This window comes from Perognathus longimembris, chromosome 23 (assembly GCF_023159225.1).
Source record: "Perognathus longimembris pacificus isolate PPM17 chromosome 23, ASM2315922v1, whole genome shotgun sequence".
Classification (NCBI taxonomy): domain Eukaryota; kingdom Metazoa; phylum Chordata; class Mammalia; order Rodentia; family Heteromyidae; genus Perognathus; species Perognathus longimembris.
In genome coordinates, this window is record NC_063183.1 from 192574 (window position 1) to 214928 (window position 22355).

A 22355-nucleotide genomic window follows, 5' to 3' on the forward strand; every position below is an offset into this window, starting at 1 on the left:
TCTGACAAGGAGACTGGCAAGAAAAACTTGGCCAGAACAGATGGCAGGTCATGGGATGGAAACTGGTGGGAGAACTGCTCAGCTAGTTCTGCAGCCGATGTTGTAGCCTTCTTCTTTGACTTTAAGGAGTATCTTACCAACCTCTCAACAGGGTGCTGGGCATAGCAGGTACACAGCGTTCCCTGTGCTCAGAGCAACTGCTCTCTTGACCACTTGTTCCATGTGCTGCTTGGTATCACTGTTCCCTCACCAGAGCCCTGTGTTGTCTTGGCTGCTGCTGAGGCATGGTACTGGTAGGCATAATTAGCAAGCCCATGAGCAGAGAGTCATGAACCCAGGGTTAGCCAAGCTGTGCAGTACTTGGCTGAATGTCCCAGCAGAGGCACGACCCTCTCACACCTTCCAGAATTGTAGCATGCCTTCCAATAACAAGGAATGCAGTTATTCAATCTGTCACCCCTGAATACTGAAAATGTACCAGGCTTATCCTTACCCTTACTTTCCCCTATAGTTCCTCAGACATCAGGAGACACAGATAATAACCAGAAATTCTTTTCAGGGGACTTCAGGACACCAAGGTACATGGGGAGACAATGTCGGGGGCACAGCAGCAAAGCCCTTCATTCAGGAATGAAGTCCCAGCACATCCAACCTATGTCCTAGCAGATCAATGCAAGATGGTGAGCCCCTTATGTGACACAGGCTGACTGCACTACTGAGGGCACATCTACTACACATTGATTAATATGACCCCAGTGGTACCAACAACTGGACAAACAGCACTTTCATCACAGCTCCTGTTTTCCCTCATCCCAAATACTATAAGCTCTGGCAAAGGCATTCTTGCCATCTCCACCTGTGCCACCATCCTGGCCCAGAGGTCTCTGACCCCACCTCTGCCTGGTCTCTCTATGGCTCCAAGACCTCCACAGGCAGCCAGAGCACGATGCTACAGGTTCACAATCAGTATCACAGGGCTAACATCAGAGCAGAAAGTTCTACAAGAAAATCTGCCCTCTCTCCTTCCAAATACCAGAGTCCCTTGGCTTGCAGCCACATTACTCCAACCTCTGCCTCTGTGGTCACATTACCCACTTCTCTTGTGTAGTCAAATCTCCTACTCTTTCCCCAATAACAGGAACCTTGTGATTTCAGTTAGGACCCACGACAATAACCTTTCCATCTCAAGTTTTTTTTGTTTTGTTTTGTTTTTGTGGCAGCACTGGGACTTGAATTCAGGATCTGGGCACTGTCAGTGAGCTTTTGTGCTCAAGGCTAGTACTCTACCACTTGAGCCACTTCCATGTCCAGCTTTTTTGTTTTGTTCTGTTTTGTTTTTGCCAGTCCTAGGGCTTGGACTCAGGGCCTGAGCACTGTCCTGTCAGGGATGGCTGTGCCTTTAAGAGGGAACAGCTGGCTTTAGCCTGGCCCGCCTCTTTCCGGCTTCAACTGGAAGAGAAGCCCCTGCCCCTGGGGGCCAGCACATGCGTGCCATCATGGTGGCAGAGACCCCAGAGGCCCGGTCCTTGGGGGGCTGTGGTATCCGCCCATAGAGGAAGTTCCGTGACATCACCTGAGGGACAGCCCCATTAGCCAATCGCTAATATTCAGTAGTCCCTCCTCTTCCTGCCCGCCATTACTGCTATATAAACCCCTCCCTGATTAACGTTCTTTGAGACTGGTGGAACATCCAAACCGGCTCCCCGAAATCTCTGTCCTGCGTCTGCTCCGGATACGTAACAGGGGGTACGGGGGGAGGTCTCGGCATCTTTCCTCAACTCAGCTTAGCCCATAAAGACACGCTCTGCTCCTTCTGCAGGTGGAAGGAGTAGAGCCAAGTGTCTTTCACAATTTGGGATTTGGCATCTCCCCGGGAAAAGCTGGGGGACGGGGAATTTGAGCCCCACACTAGCTTGTTTTTGCTCAAGGCTAGCACTCTACCACTTGAGCCCCAGCGCCACCTTTGGCTTTTTCTATATATGTGGTGCTAAGGAATCGAACCCAGGGCTTCATGTAAACAAGACGAGCACTTTACCACTAGGCCATAGTCCCAGCCCTGTCCAGCTTTTTTTTTTTTTTTTTTTTTTTTTTTTTTTTTGCCAGTCCTGGGGCTTGGACTCAGGGCCTGAGTACTGTCCCTGGCTTCTTTTTGCTCAAGGCTAGTACTCTGCTACTTGAGCCACAGCGCCACTTCTGGCCATTTTCTGCATATGTGGTGCTGGGGAATTGAACCTAGGGCCTCATGTATATGAGACAAGCACTCTTGCCACTAGGCCATATCCCCAGCCACTGTCCAGCATTTTTTGTAGTTAACCCTTCCCAGGCTAGCTTTGAACCACAATCGTCAGATATCAGCCTCCTGAGTAGCTAGGATGACAGGTGTGAGCTACCAGCACCTAGCTTCAAAGATCTTTTAACTTCATAACATTTGCAAAGTCCCCATGGGGTTAATCCATAGATCCTGGGAAATATGATATAGAGATCCATAAGGACCACTGCTCAACTGAGCACAAATAATATACAGCATGATTCTAATTTAGTTATTCCAAAATGATGCATTTATTTCACCAAGTACGCAGGCACACACCTGTAATCTAGTAGATTACAGCTACTGGAGGTTGTGGTTGGTATTGAGACACAGGACAATCACTTTGAGCCCAGGAGTTTTGTTTTGTTTTGGGTTGGTCATTGGGGCTTGAACTCTGGGCCTGGGTGCTATCCCTGAGCTCTTCAGGTTAAAGCTAGCACTCTACCAGTTGAGCCATAGCACTACTTCCAAGCCCAGGAGCCTGGGCACAACAGCAGACTATATCCCCAAAAAACAAATATCATTTAAAATATTAGTCGGGCACTAGTAGCTCATGACTAAAGTCTTAGCAACCTGGAGGCTGAGAACAAGAATATGACAGTTTGAGGCTAGCCCAGGCAGAAAAGTTCCCAAGACCCATTCTTGACCAATTCTCAATTCATAGATGGCTGCAATGGCAAAGGGGACTTGTCATTCCAAGCTATATGGGAGGCTGAGATTGGGAAGATCATGGTTCTAATCCAACTCAGACAGAAGAGTCCAAGAGATCTTCCAGGAGGGAAGCTGGACATGGTGGTGCATGCCTATGATCCCAGCGACAACAGGAAGCCTAGTTAGATAATGGCTCAGTAGTGCTTCAGGGCAGGAAGCAAGACTCTACCTCAAAAATAACCAAAAGTAGCAAGAGCTCTGAGATCTAGCCACAGTGCTACAAAAGTAAATAAAATAATGTGTGATTATACATACATTATACTCCTGGAGGGAGTTAGGCATGGTAGCATACACCTAGAATCCCAGCATGATGAGGCACAATAATCACAAATTCAAGACCAGATTAGCCTATAAAAAGACCTTGTCAGGGCGGGAGATATGGCCTAGTGGCAAGAGTGCTTGCCTCGTATACACGAAGCCCTGGGTTCAATTCCCCAGCACCACATATACAGCAAATGGCCAGAAGTGGCATTGCGGCTCAAGTGGCAGAGTGCTAGCCTTGAGCAAAAAGAAGCCAGGGACAGGGCTCAGGCCCAGAGTCCAAGGCCCAGGACTGGCCAAGAAAAAAAAAGACCTTGTCTCAATAACAAGGCTAGTGGCACAGTTCTATAGCAGAGTACCTGCCTAACAAATTCAAGGCTCTGAGTTTAATTCCCAGTACTTAAAAAGAAATAAATGGCAGAGTGCAGGCAGCTCACATATGTATTCCTAGCTACTCAAGGGGCTGAGATCTGAGGACTGTGGTTCAAAGCCAGCCTGGGCAGGAAAGTTGGTCAAACTCTTATCTCCAATTAACCACCAGAAAACTAGAAGTGGTGCTATGGCTCCAAGTGGTAAAGTGCTAGCCTTGAGCGAAAAGAACTCAGGATAGAGCCTATGCCCTAAGTTCAAGCCCACAACCAACTAAAAAGTAAAGAAATATAAATATAGAATAAAATAAATATAAATAATAAATAAAAACTAGAGAGATCTTCAGTAATTGCCTCTATATGAGATTATATGACTTTCTCTTTTTTCATTTATAATATATGTAGTATTTGAATTTTCTTAAGAAAGATATTTTTTTTTTATTTTCTTGTGTACTGGTTCTGGGATTTGAACTCAGTGATTTGAACTCAAGACTGGCACTCTACCGTGTCAGCCATAGCTCTACTTCTGGCTTTTTGGGTGTTAAGAATCTCATACTTTCCTGCCCAAGCTGGCTTCAAACCACAAGTCTCAGATCTCAGCCTCCTGAATAGCTAGGATTATAGCTATGAGCCACTGGTGCCCACTAGGATATATTAATTTTATCCTAACAACAAAACTCCACTACTCTCTGAATTAAAATGGCCACTTTTAAGCCATCTTGTGGCATTCATACCTGAAACACATGTTCCCCAGAGGACCAGTACCACCCTAGGCCACTGATCCCCACAGGGACAGCTACACAGAATACAAGTCCCAGAGGTTGGCAAGATGAGCCACCAAGGCTGGGCTCCAGAGGGCTTCTGCACAGCCATACTATGAGCAACCCCTGACTGGCATTGAATTCAGCAGGAGGGAGGTGTGAAAGGATACAATAAACAGCCTCCCCACCCTAGGCAAGGCCAAGAAAGGAAGTGAAGGAGACATCAAAGCTTTGTCCAAGGAGACTTTGAGGTAAGCCATATACCCAGCACAGACCTCATCATACAGTCTCACAGTCTATTAAAAAAAAAAAAAAAAAAAAAAAGGCAGCTAGTTCCTTTTTTTTTTTTTTTTTTTTGTCAGTCATAGGGGGCTTGAACTCTGGACCTAGGTGCTGTCCCTGAGCTCTTCAGCTCTATGCTAGCACTCTACCACTTGAGCCACAGCCCCACTTCCAGTTTTATGGTGGTTGATTACAGATAGTAGTCTCACAGAGTCCTTCCCTGGCTGACTTTGAACTGCAATCCTCAGATCTTAGCCTCCTGAGTAGCAAGGATTACAGTCAGGCATGAACCACCAGTGCCTAGCCTCCTTTCTAATTTTTTTTTTTTTTTTTTTTTTTGCCAGTCCTGGGGCTTGCAACTTAGGGCCTGACCACTGTCCCTGGCTTTTTTTTTTTTTTTTTGCTTAGGACTAGCACTATACTTCTTGAGCCACAGAACATAGGGTATGAATATGCTTACAGCTACCTTCCATGTGGCATTACTGGTGGGAACACAAGGGCTGCCCCTCACCCAGCAGGTATGTTGGAAGAGCAAGTAGATTCCAAGTGCCATGTCTGTGGATGCCACAAAGCAGGCAGAACATGGTCTCTACTTACTGGGTCCTGTCCAGCTTAGGTGCCAGGTTGGAACACAAAGGCAGAATCTGCCAAGGGATCTCAAAGAGCAGATCAGCAGATATAGGGTACAGAGAAGGGAGAGACATTTCATTGTCTTCTTCCTTTTTTGTTGTTGTTGTTGCTGGTACTGGTGCTTGAACCCAGGCTCTCATGCTCTCACTTGGTTTTTTCAGTCAAGGCTGGAGCCACATCTCCAATTCTGGCTTTTTTTGCTGGTTAATTTGAAATAATTTGGGTACTTTTCTGCCCAAGCTGGCTTTGAATCTTGAGTCTCAGATCTCAGCCTCTGGAGTAGCTAGGATTACAAGCATGAGCTACTAGCACCCAGCAGGGAGGGACTTATTCTGAAAGAAGAAAGTTAAAGCTGCTATGGCAAAAAACACCACCACCAAAAAAAAAAAACAGCTTAAGATTCAGTTAGGCACAGACCAGCACAATGCCAACACCTCCCTGGACCTGCCTCTCAGACCTTAAACAGTACCAACAAACAGTCCTAAAGTGGAAGGGTGGACCTGCCTAATGCTCGAGGTGGCATCATTTGCCTCAGAAGGGTGGCCTTTGAGGGACCCAAGTCCCAAGGTGAGTCTCTGTTGCCCCCTGGTGGCTGTGTGGCGTGCACCACCACCGACTGGGTCGCTGGTCCTGCCCTGAGCCTTTCACTTGATAGTGCTCACAGCCCTGGCAAAGATGGCCCCCTGAGCAGCCCCAGTCCCTGACTGGAGCTTCTATGCTTTTCCTCCTTCTTCCCCTTCACTCAAGCCAGAAGCACCAAGGCTGAAGGGCCTCTGATCCTAAAGGGAAGCCCACACAAGCAGGTTCAGCAAGAAGGTGGCATTTATACAATGAACAGAAGCCAGGGTATGCACACACAGAGTAGTACAGTACTCAGGTTGAGGTAACCTTCCAGAGTTCACCTGTCACATGCTTGGTGATGTGCTATTGGTGATATTCCCCTGAGTTAGCTGACACCCTAAATGCACCTACATCCCCTACCTAGCCCAGTCCCAGGACCTTATCCTCCACCTTTGCTCAGTGCTGGAAACAACTCTTTCCTTTCTCCCACAGCTTGCCTAATCTCTCCTCAACAGCAAAATGACTTCCTGTGGCTTACAAGGGCAGTCCTGAACCAGGTTTGGCTCAGATGCCCGACCTTAAATTTCACTCCAAAGCCACCCTGATAGATGGCAGTCCCATGAAGTAGCTCTCAGCCAGCCAGAGGCCCTGGAGATGCAACATGGCCAGTAGCCTACTTTCTCAGAGGGCTGCCTGTTTTGGATGCACCTGCGGCCACTTTTATCTACCCATCTAGGTCCCCAAAGGCCTACCTGCAACAAGGCCAGATCAGCATCCTGTGCTAGCTGCTGCAGGTTCTTCACAGGAGATGTGGTCTTGATCACACGCACTAATGCCGGGGAGCAGTCAATGGGGAGCTCACCTAATAGGGACTTCTCATCACTGAGGAGCAGCAAGGCATGGTATGGGCTGAGAAACAGAATGATAAGTCAATGGGACATACGAAGTTACGGGGTTCCCAGCCCCAGGTCTGGAACACCAAGGCACTAAACTGTGGACAAGAGACACTGAGAAAGGAATCAGAGAGGCATGCTGTCTTGTGTCCAGGAACCTTTAGAAGATCTATTCAGAGGCTCTGTTTGGGAAGTGGATACCAGCAGGAGCTGTGAGGACTAACAAAGAGGATGAACAGAATGAATATGAGCCAGGTGCTGGTAGCTCACACCTGCAATCCTAGATACTCTAGCTATGTTTTTTTTTAACTAAATAATAAATGCTTCAAAGAAACAGGAGACATGATGGTATATATGTGTTCACACATACCAGTAACAAATTAGTCTCAGTTCTCTTCTTTGAAGAAATAATTAAGAAACTGAAGCTGGGTGCCAGTGGCTCATACATACAATCCTAGCCACTCAGGAGGCTGAGATGTGAGGACCAAGGTTGGAAAGGAACATGATACTCTTTTTGTTGTTGTTATTGGTCATGGGGCTTGAGCTCAGGGCCTGGATGCTGTCCCAGAACACTTGCTCAAGGCTATTGCTCTACCACTTTGAGCCACAGCGCTACTTTCTATGATATATTCTGACTCATATGCAGATCAATAAACAGTATCATGAAGACCAAGGTTCTCAGAGATCTGTGTTTTCCCCACTCTAAGCCACACATCCCTCCCAGTCTATCTAGCCAAGCATGGGTGAGGACCCTGGCAGGGAACCACTCACCCAGCCAAGCAGTGCTGGAAAGGGCCCAGGAGAAATTAGGAATGATCAGTTCTGGACAAAACCAGATACAAAAAGTGTGTTTTTATTAACAGTAGAGCACTTCATGACAAATTTGTTGCATTAGGAAGAGAAAAAGAATTTTTGGAATGAAGAAACTGTCCAAGTCTAAAAGGTAGAAGGAAGTGATTCTCACCGGATGGCTTTGAGGCTCCGCTCGATGGCCTCAGGGGGGATCAGGCTAGAGGCAGCATAGTGGATCTTGTGGGGCAAGCAGAAGCTCACTTCCAGCCAACTGTTGATGTGAAGCCGTACCACACCAGATGTGCACAGGCTGTTGGGAGTGGATGTCATTACTGCAAGAGACTTCCACACGCTCACACAGGCTCTTTCTAAACATGCACACATCCAAATACTGGTTCAAGGACACTGCCTAGAACAGTGTTCTCTTGAACAGAGGAAGCAACAGATGGCCCTGTCAGGGCAAGAAAGCATCTTTTCAAATCTTAGTATATTGAAGGTATATTGAAGATAGTGAAAATACACAAAGAATACATATGTACAAATGAGCTTCTGGAGAGCCTTGGGATTGTAGTGCACTGTCTGCCCCAGCTCCAGGAGAGCCCCTTCTATCTTTCCTGCAGGCTCAAAGGAGCAGGGGTAGGCATTTAATTCAGCAGAGGCTGCTTCCCTGGGGCCCTGGCAGACACATTGCCTTGTGAAGGGCCTTCATGTAGGCCACTCATAGTAGGCAGCCAGGCAGATTAGGGTCTGTTACCAAAGAGATCAGCTAAGAGCAAAGGGAGGCTGTCAAGTCCCCTAGAATGTTATAACTGTACGAAACAAAGCAAGCTGGGTACTGATGGCTCACAACTATTAGCTACTTAGGAGGCAGAAATTTGAAGATCTGGGTGCAGAGCCAGTCTGTGAAAAGTCCCATGAGACTATCTCCAATTAACCAACAAATAAAAAAGCTGGAAGTGGAGGTATGACTCAAGTGGGAGGGCACCATATTTGGGTGAAAAGGCCAAGAAAGAACAGAAGGTCCTGAGTTCAAGCATGAGTACCAGCACCAAAAAAGAGGAAAAACAAAATACAAAGTACCGCCAGTGCTGGCTGTACCTCAGGTACAATGCATGTGAACACCAAGCAGTGGATACAGAAGCAGCAGTCTAGCCCAGCCCCAACACCCCACTGCCATGGAAAGAAAGCCTCATTACCTATTCTCAGTGATGTCAACTCAGGTATTTTGAACTCAAAACTATGTTCAGGCCACATATGGCTCCTTATTTTTTTCACATTCGATGCCAAAAAAACCATAAAACCTACATTCTCCACCAAAATGAATGTATGAGATGCAGACCTTTTCAGTACCAGGTCTGCACTGCTCAGGGTACTGACATCTGATGATGCTCATTGGTTGACTCTTCTCACAGCCCCCATGGCTCCCACCTGGGCAGTCCTATTCAAGGCTCTGCAACACAGAGAGCCCTACATGACCTGTCTATACCTACTGATATCATCTCCTGCCCCATCATCAGGTCCACTTCCATCAGGACCCTGGCACTTGCCCTTGACCAGAAGATCTATTCACAGAAACCCCAGGATTCCTTCATTCGTTCTGTCTCAACTCAAACATCACATTCTCAGTGAGGTATTCTCCAGACCCCTATCCTCTCTATCAGAGTCCTCACCCTTCAACTTATCTCAACACCTATCTCCTGCCCAACAAGGATCACAATATGGTCATTAGAAACAGGCTTGTAGACTTCCTCCTCTGCTTCCTTGGTCAAACGTCAGGCACACAGTGGCTCTGAGAAGTATGTTATACAGAAGTGAGGAATCTAAGAACTGTGCTGGGCAATATGGGTACATTCTCTTGCCCAGGAAGCCTCTTCCTTGAGAACAAGCTCCATATTGGACATGTGTCCCTATAGGTGGTTCCCATGGAAACGATACCCAGGAGGAAGGTGTTATGTGTAGATACACCCCCCCACCCACCCACATACAGCCAGGGGGAAGGAGCTGTGTGGACACACACACACACACACAGCCAGGGGGAAGTTGTATGGAGATCCACGCCCTCCCACACACACACATATAGCCAGGGGGAAGGAGCTGTGTGGAGAGACACACACACAGCCAGGGGGAAGTTGTATGGAGACCCACCCCCCCCCCCACACACACACAGTCAGAGGGAAGGAATTGTGTGGAGATACACATACACACACACACACTCAGAGCCAGGGGGAAGGAGTTGTGTGGAGATCCACCCCCCACACACACACACAGCCAGGGGGAAGAAGTTGTCTGGAGATCCACCCCCACACACTCAGAGCCAGGGGGAAAGAGTAATGTGGAGATCCATCCCCACCCCATGCACAGTCAGGAGGAAAGAGTTGTGTGGAGATCCACCTCCACCCCATGCACACCCAGGAAGAAGTTGTATGGAGACCCACCCCCTCACACACACCCAGGAGGAAGGAGCTGTGTGGCAACCGCACGCTGCGTGCGCATACACACACGTGCACACATACACACACAGGAGGAAGGAGTTGTGTGGAGATCTACTCCCCACCCCCCACACACAGCCAGAAAGGATTTGTGTGGAGACCACACACACACACAAACACACACATGAGAAAGGAGTTGTGTGGAGACCTACTCCCCCGCCCCCGCCCCGACACACACACAAACAGCCAGGAAGAAGGATCGTATAGACACACACACAGGAGGAAGGAGTTGTGTGGAGATCTACTCACAAACAGCCAGGAAGAAGGAGTCCTGTGGAGACCACACATACAAACACACACACATACACAGGAGGAAGGAGTTGTGTGGAGATCTACTACACACACACACACACACACACAGAGCCAGGAAGAAGGAGTCCTGTGGAGACAACACACACACACAGCCAGGAGCTGTGTGGAGACACCCCTCACACACACACACACACACACACACACACACACACACAGCCATGAGGAATGAGCTGTATGGAGATCCACCCACACACACTCAGAGCCGGGGGAAAGAGTAAAGTGGAGATCCATCCCCACCCCATGCACAGTCAGGAGGAAAGAGTTGTGTGGCGATCCACCTCCACCCCATGCACACCCAGGAAGTTGTATGGAGATCCACCCCCTCACACACACCCAGGAGGAAAGAGCTGTGTGGCAACTGCATGCGCGTGCGTGCTCACATACACACACACACACACACAGGAGGAAGGAGTTGTGTGAAGATCTCCCCCACACACACACACACAGCCAGAAAGGAGTTGTGTGGAGACCACACACACACACACACACACACACACACACACACGAGGAAGGAGTTGTGTGGAGACTTACTCCCCTGCCCCCCCCCACACACAGCCAGGAAGAAGGATCGTGTAGACACACACACAGGAGGAAGGAGTTGTGTGGAGATCTACTCACACACACACAGCCAGGAAGAAGGAATCATGTGGAGACCACACACACATACACAGAAGGAGGGAGTTGTGTGGAGATCTACTACCCCCCCCCCCACACACACAGCCAGGAAGGAGTCATGTGGAGACAACACACACACACACACACACAGCCAGGAGGAAGGAGCTGTGTGGAGACACCCCCCACAAACACACAGACACACACACACACACACACACAGCCAGGAGGAATGAGCTGTGTGGAGATACCCCCCCCCACACACACACACACATAGGAGGAAGGAGTTGTGTGGAGACTCTCTCTCCCCACCCCACCCTCCAAAAAAAGCTAGGAGGAAGGAGTTGTGTGGAGGTCCACAGGAAGAAGGAGTTGTGTGGAGGTCCACAGAAGGAAGGAGTTACCTCCCTAGGGGTGACTACTGAAGACAATTCTCCTTGATCTTTTCTTTTCTCTTTTGTGTGTGTGCTGGTTTAGGGAACTGAACTCAAGTCTTGAACTCTCATTTAACTTTTTTGCACCTGGCACTCTACCATTTGAGCCATGCATCAGTCTAGCATGTCTCTGGTTAGTTGGAGACCTTTCTGACTGGACTAGGTTTTAAACAATACCCCAGATCTCACCCTCCCAGGGAGCTAGGATTCATTACAGGAATGAGCCACCTGTTGTGTGGCTGGAACCGACCATTATAGCCTCTTCCCTGAAGCTTCAAGCTATAGAGCAAGCACCCTAAGCACCAACTCTGAGGTCCTCTCAAGCAGAACAGGAGATGGGGAAAGGAAATATAAAAAGACATAACACATCTGTGCCCCTCCAAACACCCCCTGTTCTCTTCTCCTCAGAGGTATCTGAAAAATCCATTCCTGCCACTCCCCAAGCCTCGGAACTGCTGAGGAAGAGGGCGACAGTGGGGGCAAGGAGCAAGCTATGGGGAAGGTCTGGCAGGTAAAGGCTATTCCAGACACACATACAAGATAGCTTGCTGAGTGTCAAGATTTTGGGACAAACACTTCTGAAGTAGGTGCTTACACTTCTGAAGTAGGTGCTTACAAAGTATAACTGAGTAAACAGAGACCCACAGAGCTGCACCACTCTCAAGCCAAGGACTTCATGGGGCAGAAAGCACACATCAAAGCCTGAATTACCTAGTGTCCCAAGGAATCAAAGATCACATCATGAGAAATCTGACCAGGAGACTGAGATCCCTTGCTCACTTCCTGAGCAGTTAAGATTTCAGCATCCACACACAAATGCGAAGAGAAAGGGAATGAGGCCTCGAACTGCTGTAGACATCTCTGTGAAAACACAAACTCCACATAACTCCCCACTTAGCAACGGGGCCAACTAAAAATAAAAAGAGCCTCTATTTTTTTTTTTTTGCCAGTCCTGGGACTTCAACTCAGGGCCTGAGTACTGTTCCTGGCTTCATTTTGCTCAAGGCTAGCACTCTACCACTTGAGCCATAGCACCACTTCTGGCTTTTTTCTATATATGTGGTGCTGAGGAATCGACCCAGGGCTTCATGTATACAAAGCAAGCACTCTACGAGGCCATATTCCCAGCCTGACCCTCTATTTTTTTAACTATCTTATTTAGAGTACAGAACAAGGTAGCTGTTGGAAAAATTCAGAACCAGAAAAACATCAAGACTTCTATCATTTCAAATACAGTTGTTCCTGCTGTCCACCAAGGATCTCAGGATTGCCACATTCAACTTACATCCATCCATCTAACAGGTACTGAGTCTCCAAGTACTGTTTCAGGCACTTAGCATACAGCAGGAAAGAAAGCAACATGCAGCCCTGCACTTTCCACTTGCAGCACTGAGAAAGTCACACATAGCTATAGACAAATAGTGTAAACCACAGTTATAGAAAAAGGCACAAATCTGGGGGCATGGTTCCAAGTTGTAGAGCACCAGCCTAACAAGCATGAGGCCCTGAGATGAAACCCTACTACCTCCAAAAAAACTAAAAATAAATAAATAAAAGTAGAGGAGGAAAATAAAGCACATATGGACAAGACATACAGAAAGGAATAGAGGGGCTTGGTGAGACAACCCTGTGGAGAGCCAAGAACAAGTATCAGACCCAGTTGTGGGCTTAAGGGAAGTCAAAGGGACACTTTTAAGGCCTCTACAGCAGATGACCAGCTCAATCATCTCTGCCATCCTCACAGCTGCTGGCCTAGGACCCCTAGCCCTGGTCTGGTCTGGTTGCCACACCAGCATGGAGCCTTCTCTTCTGAGGAGAACACAGCTATGCTGTTTTCCCTAGTACCCATGAGGACTTCACACCACTCCAAGCACCTGCTAATCCACTGGCTGCCTTTTCCTCTTGGTCACTTTGCAGTGAGGTAGGTTTCTGTTTACAAACTAAGTTGGAAACTCTGGTGTGGAGACACTGTTGTTGCCAGAGTGCCAGCTGTACACTTGAGAAAATCTCTGGAGTGACTCAAGAGGAGAGCTGTACTGGGAATGTACCTGTATGACCTTCAGCCTCTAGTCCTGGGAGAAGCCCAAAGTTAAGCCAGGAGTCACACTCAAATCTGTCAAGAGGAGCAGAAGAATAAGGTTTGTCCTTGTTTTTTCAGAGGTTATACCCTGAAATTTTTCCTGTTAAGCTTTTGCCTTTATTTCACGGGGTGTTTAATTGTTTGGTCTGAAAATTCTCTATAGGAAAATACTGTCCCCCAGGCTTATCCAACACTTGCATAGCCAGGCAAGCCCAGCCCAACCTGCAGCAGAAGATAGCTGCTCCTGCCAGAGCCCCAAGACCTGATGTAATGACTGTGCAAAGGCAGCATGATTTCAAACTCCCACACCCACAACAGATGGCTACACAAGCTTATCCTACTCTCCCCCTCACATGTCAGCATCTGAGGAAAAATGCCAACTTCTAACTGCAAAGTCACGTTTTAGTTTCAGCTCTGGTCATCATATTTCTACCCTAACACAGCCACCTGTGTCAGGTAGGAACAGTGTCTGTGCAAGACAGACATTGTCCTGTACATGTTGTGTTCTCTGCCCTCCCACAACTGTGTTACCTCTGCCCACCCCCTTCCCCATTACAGGTGTGAGCCACCAGCACCCAACAAGGATAGGATACTGAAACACGGGGCTGGGAACATGGCCTAGTGGTAAAGTACTCGCCTCATATACATGAAGCTCTGGGTTCGATTCCTCAGCACCACATATGTAGAAAAAAGCCAGAAGTGGTGCTGTGGCTCAAGAGGTAGAGTGCTAGCCTTGAGCAAAAAGAAGCCAGGGACAGTGCTCAGGGCCTGAGTCCATGCCCCAGGACTGGCAACAAAAACAAAAACAAATAAAGGATACTGAAACAACAACAAAAGCATCTGTCCCTTTTTTTTTTTTTAAGCAGCTCGTGCCTGTAATCCTAACTACTCAGGAGGTTGAAATTTGAGGATCGTGGTTCAAAGCCAATTGGGCAAGAAAGACCATGAAACTCCTATCTCCAATAACTACCAAAAAAAGTCAAAAATAGAGCTTTGGCTCAAATGGTAGAGCACCAGTCTTGAGCAAAAAAGCTCAGTGACAGCACCCAAGCCCTGAGTTCAAGCCCAAGACTGGCATACATACACACACACACACACACACACACACACACACACACACACACAAACACACACACATACACACACATGCCAAGCACTAGTAGTTTACACTTGTAATCCTAACGACTCAGAAGGCTGAGATCTAGAGGACTGTGGTCCAAAGCTAGCCTAGGCATAAAAACCCATAAGACTCTATTTCTAATTAACCACCAAAAGTGGAGTTGTGGCTCAAGGGTAAAGCACTAGCATTGAGCAAGAAAAGCTCAGAGATAGCACCTAGGACGAACACGAACACACACACACACACACACACACACACACACACAGAGTAAGGAATGAAGTAGGAAAGTATACAGGCAGGAAGACATGGAAAGAGGCCCAAGGTCACAGGTGAGGTTGCCAGTAGAGTCCTCTATCCAGCTACCACTTCAGAGCTAGGATGATTCCACAGTCAGCACTGGGACTAAGGGCCACTGAGAGGTACAAACAAGATCTTTAAAAAGAAAGGATTGGGCTGGGAACATGGCCTAGTGGTAAAGTGCTTGCCTCGCATACCTGAAGGCCTGGATTCGATTCCTCAGCACCACATATTTAGAAAAATCCACAAGTGGCACTGTGGCTCAAGTGGTAGAGTGCTAGCCTTGAGCAAAAAGAAGCCAGGGACAGTGCCCAGGCCCTGAGTTCAAGCCCCAGGACTGGCAAAAAAAAAGTAAAAAGAAAGGATTTCAGAGCCAGGAGTTTGGCCTAGTGGTAGAGTGCTTACCTAGCAGGCACAATGCCCTGAGTTCAATTCCTCAGTACCACATATACAGAAAAAGCCGGAAGTGGTGCTGCAATAGAGTGGCAGAGTGCTAGCCTGGAGCAAAAAGAGCTCAAGGACAGTGTCCAGACCCTGAGTTCAAACCCCATGACCATCAAAAAAAAAAAGGAGAGGAGAGAAGGTGGGAGAAAAACGAAGGAAGAGGTCAAAAGTTTGATAAAAAATGTACTCACTGCCTTGCATATGTAATTGTAACTCTTTTCTACATTACTTTGACAATAAAAAATAATAAATTATTTACATATAATTAAAAAACTGTTTATATATAATTACAAAAAAAGAAAGGATTTCTTGGTAGGTCCTCACTTAATAAAGTTGGTGCTCAGCTACAAATACAGTCATATCAACATGAGATTTCCATAGTATCCCTGATGCTTGCTAACTCAGCATCCCAAACTCCAACTCCCCAGAGCAGAGATACAAAGCTAGCCCAAGCTTCATCCATAAGCCTGCTCCCTCATGGGTGAGGGGGAGAAGTTACATCCCTTAATGAAGGTGGGTCCAGAATTTGGCACTGTCATGCTCAATAAAATGGTATCTTGTGATGATTCAAAAATACTTTCAGGCTCTCACAAACAACTTAAGGTTCATTTTCTTTTCTTTTCTTTTCTTTTGGCCAGTTGTGGTTGCATCTCAGGTTTGTGAAAGCTGACCCAAGAGGAAGAGGCTCAATGAGCATGCCCATTTGTCTTACCTGTCATAAGCTTCCTTAAGGTCTCTGGCCAGCTTGCACTTGGGCAGGATGTGATGGAATGGAGACTGAGGACCTTCATCTGCTGCAAGAATCACAACAGAGAAAGACATAAGAGTTTCCAAAGCAAGGCAAGATGCATAGGCTGGAACAGAAATTATCTTTAAAACAAGTGCAATTCCAAAAAGTTTTGAGTAACTTTAATTCACACAGTAGGAAACTCAGTTCTTTTATAAAATATGTGAGGCTGGGAATATGGCTTAGCAGCAGAGTGCTTGCCTAGCATGCACGCCCTGGGTTTGATTACTCGGTACCACATAAATAGGAAAAGCCAGAAGTGGCATTGTGGCTCAAGTGGTAGTATGCAATCCTTGATCAAAAGAAGCTCAGAGACAGTGTCCAGGCCCTGAGTTCAAGCTCCAGGACTGGCAAAAAAAATAATGATGGAAGCAGGGCTGTTGCTCAGGTGGTAGAGGGCTAGCCTTGAGCAAAGAAAGCTTAGGGACAGGGTGTCAGCTCTGAGTTCAAGCCCTAGGGCTTGTACATGTGTGCACGCATGCACGCACGCACGCACGCACATGCACACACACACAGATTGAAATGCTGTATGAATCCTTCTTCATCAATCTCTAACAAAAAATATTTATACTTCATCTGAAATTTTTACTTCTAGTGATAAAACTCTCACCTTCTAAAAAGAATCTTTTTTTTTTTTTCGGTTGTGGGGCTTAACCTGGGGGGCCGTCCCTGAGTGTTTTTGCTCAAGGATAGCAGCACTCTACCACTTTTGAGCCATAGTACCACTTGGGTTTTTTGGTGGTTAATTGCAGATAAGAGTCTCATGGACTTCCCTTCCCAGGCTGGCTTTGAATCATGATCTTCAGATATCAGCCTCCTGAATAGCTAGGATTATAGGTGAGCCACCAGCACACCCAGCTTTAAGAGAATCTTTTTTTTTTTTAACCAGTCCTGGCACTTGAACTCAGGGCCTAAGCATTGTTCCTGGCTTCTTTTTGCTCAAGGCTAGCACTCTACCACTTGAGCCACAGTGCCACTTTTGGCTTTTTCCTGTGTATAAGGAAGCTCAGAGCTTCATGCATGCTAGGCAAACTAAGACACATACCCAGCCCAAAGGAATCTTTTTTTTAAAAAATGAATTATTGGGGCTGGGAATGTGGCTTAGGGGTAGAGTGCTTGCCTACCATGCATGAAGCCCTGGGTTCGATTCCTCAGTACCACATACACAGAAAAAGCCAGAAGTGGCGCTGCGGCTCAAGTGGTAGAGTGTTGGCCTTGAGCAAAAAGAAGCCAGGGACAGTGGTCAGGCCCTGAGCTCAAGCCCCAGGACTGACAGAAAAAAAAAAAAATATATATATATATATATATAATCATAATTATAATGAGTAAATAACTGACCACTGAAACCAATGGTCTGAAACCAGGACTCAAACTTGGTATTTGATGCTCGCTTTCACTCATTTGCTGATGCTCTACCACCTGAGCCATGCCTCCAACCTCCACAAAGTCTTTTTATGTATGTGTGGTGTTGGGGATTGAACCCAGAACCTTGAATATGCTAGGCAAGCAGTCTACCACTACTCTCAGCCCTATATTACAAATTTTAACATTTAATTTTCAAACCAAAAATGTAAATTTTCACTGAAAATGCACTTAAATCATACAGTTTTTATTATTTTTCTTGAGGTAGAGGAGTTATTTTTGGCAGTCATGGAGTTTGGTTTGCTTGCTTAGCTGGCACTTTACTACTTGAGACATACCTCCAGTCCAGCTTTTTTGCTGGTTATTTTGGAGATGGATTCTTACAGACTTTTCTGCCCAGGCTGGTTTCAAACCATAGACCTTTGGATCTCAGCCTCCTACATAGCTAAGATTATAAGTGTGATCCACCAGTTTTTTTTTCTCTTTTCTGTTAACTTGTATATGATAATCATTGCTTTTGCTTAGCTACAAAGTCTGTTTCTCACTGTCTCTTCTATAGGGAGCTGCTAACCTTAGCAAAGGAAAGAAGAGCTGGTTAAGCAGTGTCCCTCCATGTTCTGGCATCTTTGGAAACACCAAAAGTTGTACAGTGATTCACTGGCAAAGATTATTTTTTTAATAACTGGCTAGATGCTCCAGCTCCACCAACAAAGATTATTTTTTCATAATTGGCTAGATGCTCCAGCTCTACCAACAAAGATTATTTTTTCATAATTGGATAGATGCTCCAGCAATTTGGTTAAAAGCCAAGAATGGAAACCACCCACCTAACCCTTCCCAGAGTCTCCCTATCCCAGGGCAACATGTCCAGCAGGACCTATGCCAGTAAGAAGTGCCATTCATGTGTGAAGTTTGACTATATATCAGTATTTGAGGAAGGAGAGTGTTTCTAGTTGGGAAATCAATTTAGGCACATAAATTCAGGCAAGTAGATCTAAAACTGAGCCTCTAGGAGAGTCTTCCTATGCAGGGTACTAACAATCCAATAGGAAAACCATATAACTCCTGAACCAGTTTCCACATCTGCAAAACGGGACAGTCCTTATTCCCAAGGTTTCTCTAATGCCCCTGATGACTCTGTTGATGAGACCTCTAAAGGCACAGGGCTCCTCTGCACTGTGTGCAGATTTGCCACAAGGCAGCATGCCCTGCCCATTGAGGTGTCTAGGGTACCCTTTTTAACATCATTCCAAGAAACCAAGGGCCAGTTCATGAGGTATCTTTCAATGCTTATGCTTCTTCAAAACTAGAGGCAAGATCCAGTCACTGACTAGCTCTACTCCAAAGAGAAGCCCTGAGCCAGCCTAGACTGTGCTCATCCTGCTACTTCACTTACCCTCAGCCATGGTAGATACCTCATCCTGGAGGGCCAGGATTAACTTGGCCTCTCGAGTGAGGTACTGGCAGCGGCGCTCCTCGTGCTGCAGCACAGTGGCAATGCGCCTCGAAAGGTTGTGCAGGCAATTGATGACAGACGGGTCCGCATTGGCCTGCAGAAGAAGCCCCACAGCCTCAGACATGTACAGAGACACAGCAAGACACCCAGTTTAAAAAGACCTAATACAGTGCACAGAAAAAACACACACAGAAAACATGAAGAAGCCTCTCCACTCTACTTGCTCAGGCTCTTCTCCTGTGCCCTTGCAGAAAGCACCCCCAGAAACGCTGGCTTCCAAATATCCTCTGCTCTTGGGAACAGCTGCCTAGATGGCTGTAGAGATGACTCTGGGGAGGTTTCCTGAAAGGGACATCTCTACCATGTCAGGGTACAGCTGAGGGCACAGGTCCAAAGATATGTGATACTGGGTCACAAGCCCTAAACTGCGGAAGAACAATGATTGAGTTGAGGAAACTAATCAAGCAATGCTCAGAACAGAGCCTGGCCTGAGCAAACCATCGGACAGGTCTATAGTAATTGCTGGATACGAATGGCCTGTGGTACGTAAGAAGTCAGTTACACCAAGCCACAGTACAACTGAATCACAATACAGTAACAGAAGCACCATGCTGTTCACTAAATATGCTGTCCTCAAGGATGGCCTGAATTGAGAACCCACACACTTTAGGCCCACAATTCCTGTCTCAGTACCTCTTACACACAGAGTAGTGACCAGACAGGAGGCTGTAAAGACAAAAGTGGCCCTGCCCCCTCTGGAAGCTATCATGGGCCAAAGTCAGCCGGCAGCCCCAGGGTGGAGCTTGCCACTGTGGGGTCTGTGAAGATGTACCAGGGAGCAGATAACAGAACCAACATGACTCACTACTTCTGGAGGCACACAGGGGTGCTGAGTCATACTACTGGGATAGAGGTGGGGAAAGGAGAGGGACAAATGGCACCACTGATTAAAGAACCTGTGGTGCTGCCTTCCCCTTCTGTTTATTTGTCAGGCAGGGCAGTGCCTGATCAGAGCAAAGCCATATCTCTAGACATCAATACCCTATTCACCTGCAAGTGGAAAAAATGTTCTGTATTCTCAGAAGATCCCAAGTTCACACACAGAACTTAGATTAGATCAAGTTAGACTTGCCACAAGCAGCAACCCTTCCCCTTCTGTCTAGGGCATTTCCTTCACAGTGACTTCAGAGGCCAATTTACAGGATACATGCAATTGCCTTAAAACAAAATACACATTCAGAGTTTGTGTAAAAATACTTTTTCAGCACAATAACCAAAACACCATGCTAACTGTTCTCAAGGATGGCCTGCATTGAACCCACATACTTTAGGCCCACATCCTTGACTCAGTACTCCTTCTACACCAACAAAGAAGCAGGCATCTCTATAGCCATTGAGGAAGAACATACGCATGTGACATGAAGCAACACCACGTTTTCAGAATCATCACTCACGAGACTTTCTTTTTTTTTTTTTTTTTTTTTGGCCAGTCCTGGGCCTTGGACTCAGGGCCTGAGCACTGTCCCTGGCTTCTTCCCGCTCAAGGCTAGCACTCTTGCCACTTGAGCCACAGCGCCGCTTCTGGCCGTTTTTCTGTATATGTGGTGCTGGGGAATCGAACCTAGGGCCTCGTGTATCCGAGGCAGGCACTCTTGCCACTAGGCTATATCCCCAGCCCTCACGAGACTTTCTCATACCACAGATTTATATTTAAATGTAGCTAGGTAGGCTGGAATGTGGCTTAGTGATAAAGTGCTTGATCAGCATACATGAAGCCCTGGAGTCCTCAGTACCACATAAGCAGAAAAAGTTGGAAGAGGTGGTGTGGCTCAAGTGGCAGAGTGCTAGCCTTAAGCAAAAGAAGAAGCTCAGGAACAGTTCCCAGGACCTGAGTTCAAGCCCCAGGACTGACAAAAAAAAAAAAAAGATAAGCACAGCCAGGTTTTCAAAGATAACTTCTTATGTGCAGGACATACAGACACAAAAGCATGTGTGGCCATCAGCCCAATGAGATACAGAATGTTTGACAAGACAAAGGGAAGAGAGCCAGGGTAGCACAGACACATGTACACATGTAGTAGGGTTGGCTGGGTTGGTGTCCTGCTTCAGATAGCCCAATAGGGGAAATATCTTCTCAGTTGGGTAGTTCCAATGAATCAGATACTAATTAATACCAACAAACTCTTGTGAGTTTTGTCAAATGTGTACAAAGTATCACTGCATAATACAAATGTCCATTACTTTTATAGAGATGTGTTCTGAAGCATAAAACAATGAACAGACATGAGGTTTTGGACTTGCCATGACACATAGAGAAAGAAGAGAAAACAGATGGAGCCAGTGGCTATAAGTTCTCAGAGACAGGCACATGAAGTTTGTCACACTATTCTTTCAGGTAGAATTTGTTTAAAGCTTTTTTTTTTGGGGGGGGGGGGGTAGGGGGCTGGGAATGTGGTTTAGTAGTAGAGTGCTTGCCTAGCATTCAAGAAGTCCTGGATTCGATTCCTCAGCACCACATAAACAGAAAAAGCCAGAAGTGGTGCTGTGACAGAGTGCTAGCCTTGAGCAAAAAAGAATGCTGAGGGCCTGAATTCAAGCCTCAGGACTGGCAAAGGAAAAAACAAACGAAATATATATACTTCTCCAGATTCTGGCTCATCCCCATTTATCCTCTTTTATGGCCGCAGGACATGACTAAATAACCACCCTGTTTAATTATTTCCCAATTACCAAGCAAGCAACAGGATGCTTTCTATTTAAATATTTTATTTTTATTATGAAATCTGCATAATCATGAAACCTGTTTGTTTTCTTAACAGTATTCCAGTTGTGGACTGTTAGATCTCAGGGTCTGTATGTTCTGCTATCAAATACTGTTTTCCAGAGGTCAGGGTCTGCTTGAATTGGGCCAGGTGGGCCCACGGCTGCTTCTCACCATCTGTCACATAGAGGTTATAGGTGGAGATGGGTGCACAGCACCCATTATGGCATGTTTATTCATTTGGGTTTTTTCCCAATTTATTTTTCTTTTCAGCTATTTGCGTTGTCATTATATAAGAAATATGTGAAAATACAAACACTGCAGAAGAGGACCAAGCACAAAGTGAAGATCACCATCTGATACTTCAGGCCAGTAACAAATTTAATAAGCCATTTTTGTTGGGTTGTTTGCAATGCTAGATGAAACTCCTGGCCTCAAGTATTCCAGGCAAGTACTGTTCTACTGAGCTATATTCTGAAACCAAACAAATCATTTTGTATGCATTGTTCTTTATCTATAGTAAGGTAATCAGTTTTAACAACTATGCTCCACTTAAAAGCAGCTTTTCTCTACTACTATTTGATTTTAAATAGGATATCTGAAAAGCATTCCATTATTTTATAATCATTAATTT

General features: G+C 46.4%; 1 protein-coding gene across 4 annotated transcripts in view; it reads right to left on the reverse strand.

The window, feature by feature from the left end:
- The window catches only part of Nprl3 (NPR3 like, GATOR1 complex subunit), a 55686-nt gene that overhangs the window by 6379 nt on the left and 26952 nt on the right, over positions 1-22355 (reverse strand). For 3 of the 4 annotated variants that reach the window (XM_048331951.1, XM_048331953.1, XM_048331954.1), the window contains 4 exons: positions 18901-19054; positions 16068-16149; positions 7740-7877; positions 6635-6791 (listed from right to left, as the gene is read on the reverse strand). In XM_048331951.1, the coding sequence (XP_048187908.1) occupies positions 6635-6791; positions 7740-7877; positions 16068-16149; positions 18901-19054 (531 nt within the window). The remainder of the gene's footprint in view (positions 1-6634; positions 6792-7739; positions 7878-16067; positions 16150-18900; positions 19055-22355) is intronic. The other variant, XM_048331952.1, reaches the window with a different exon arrangement.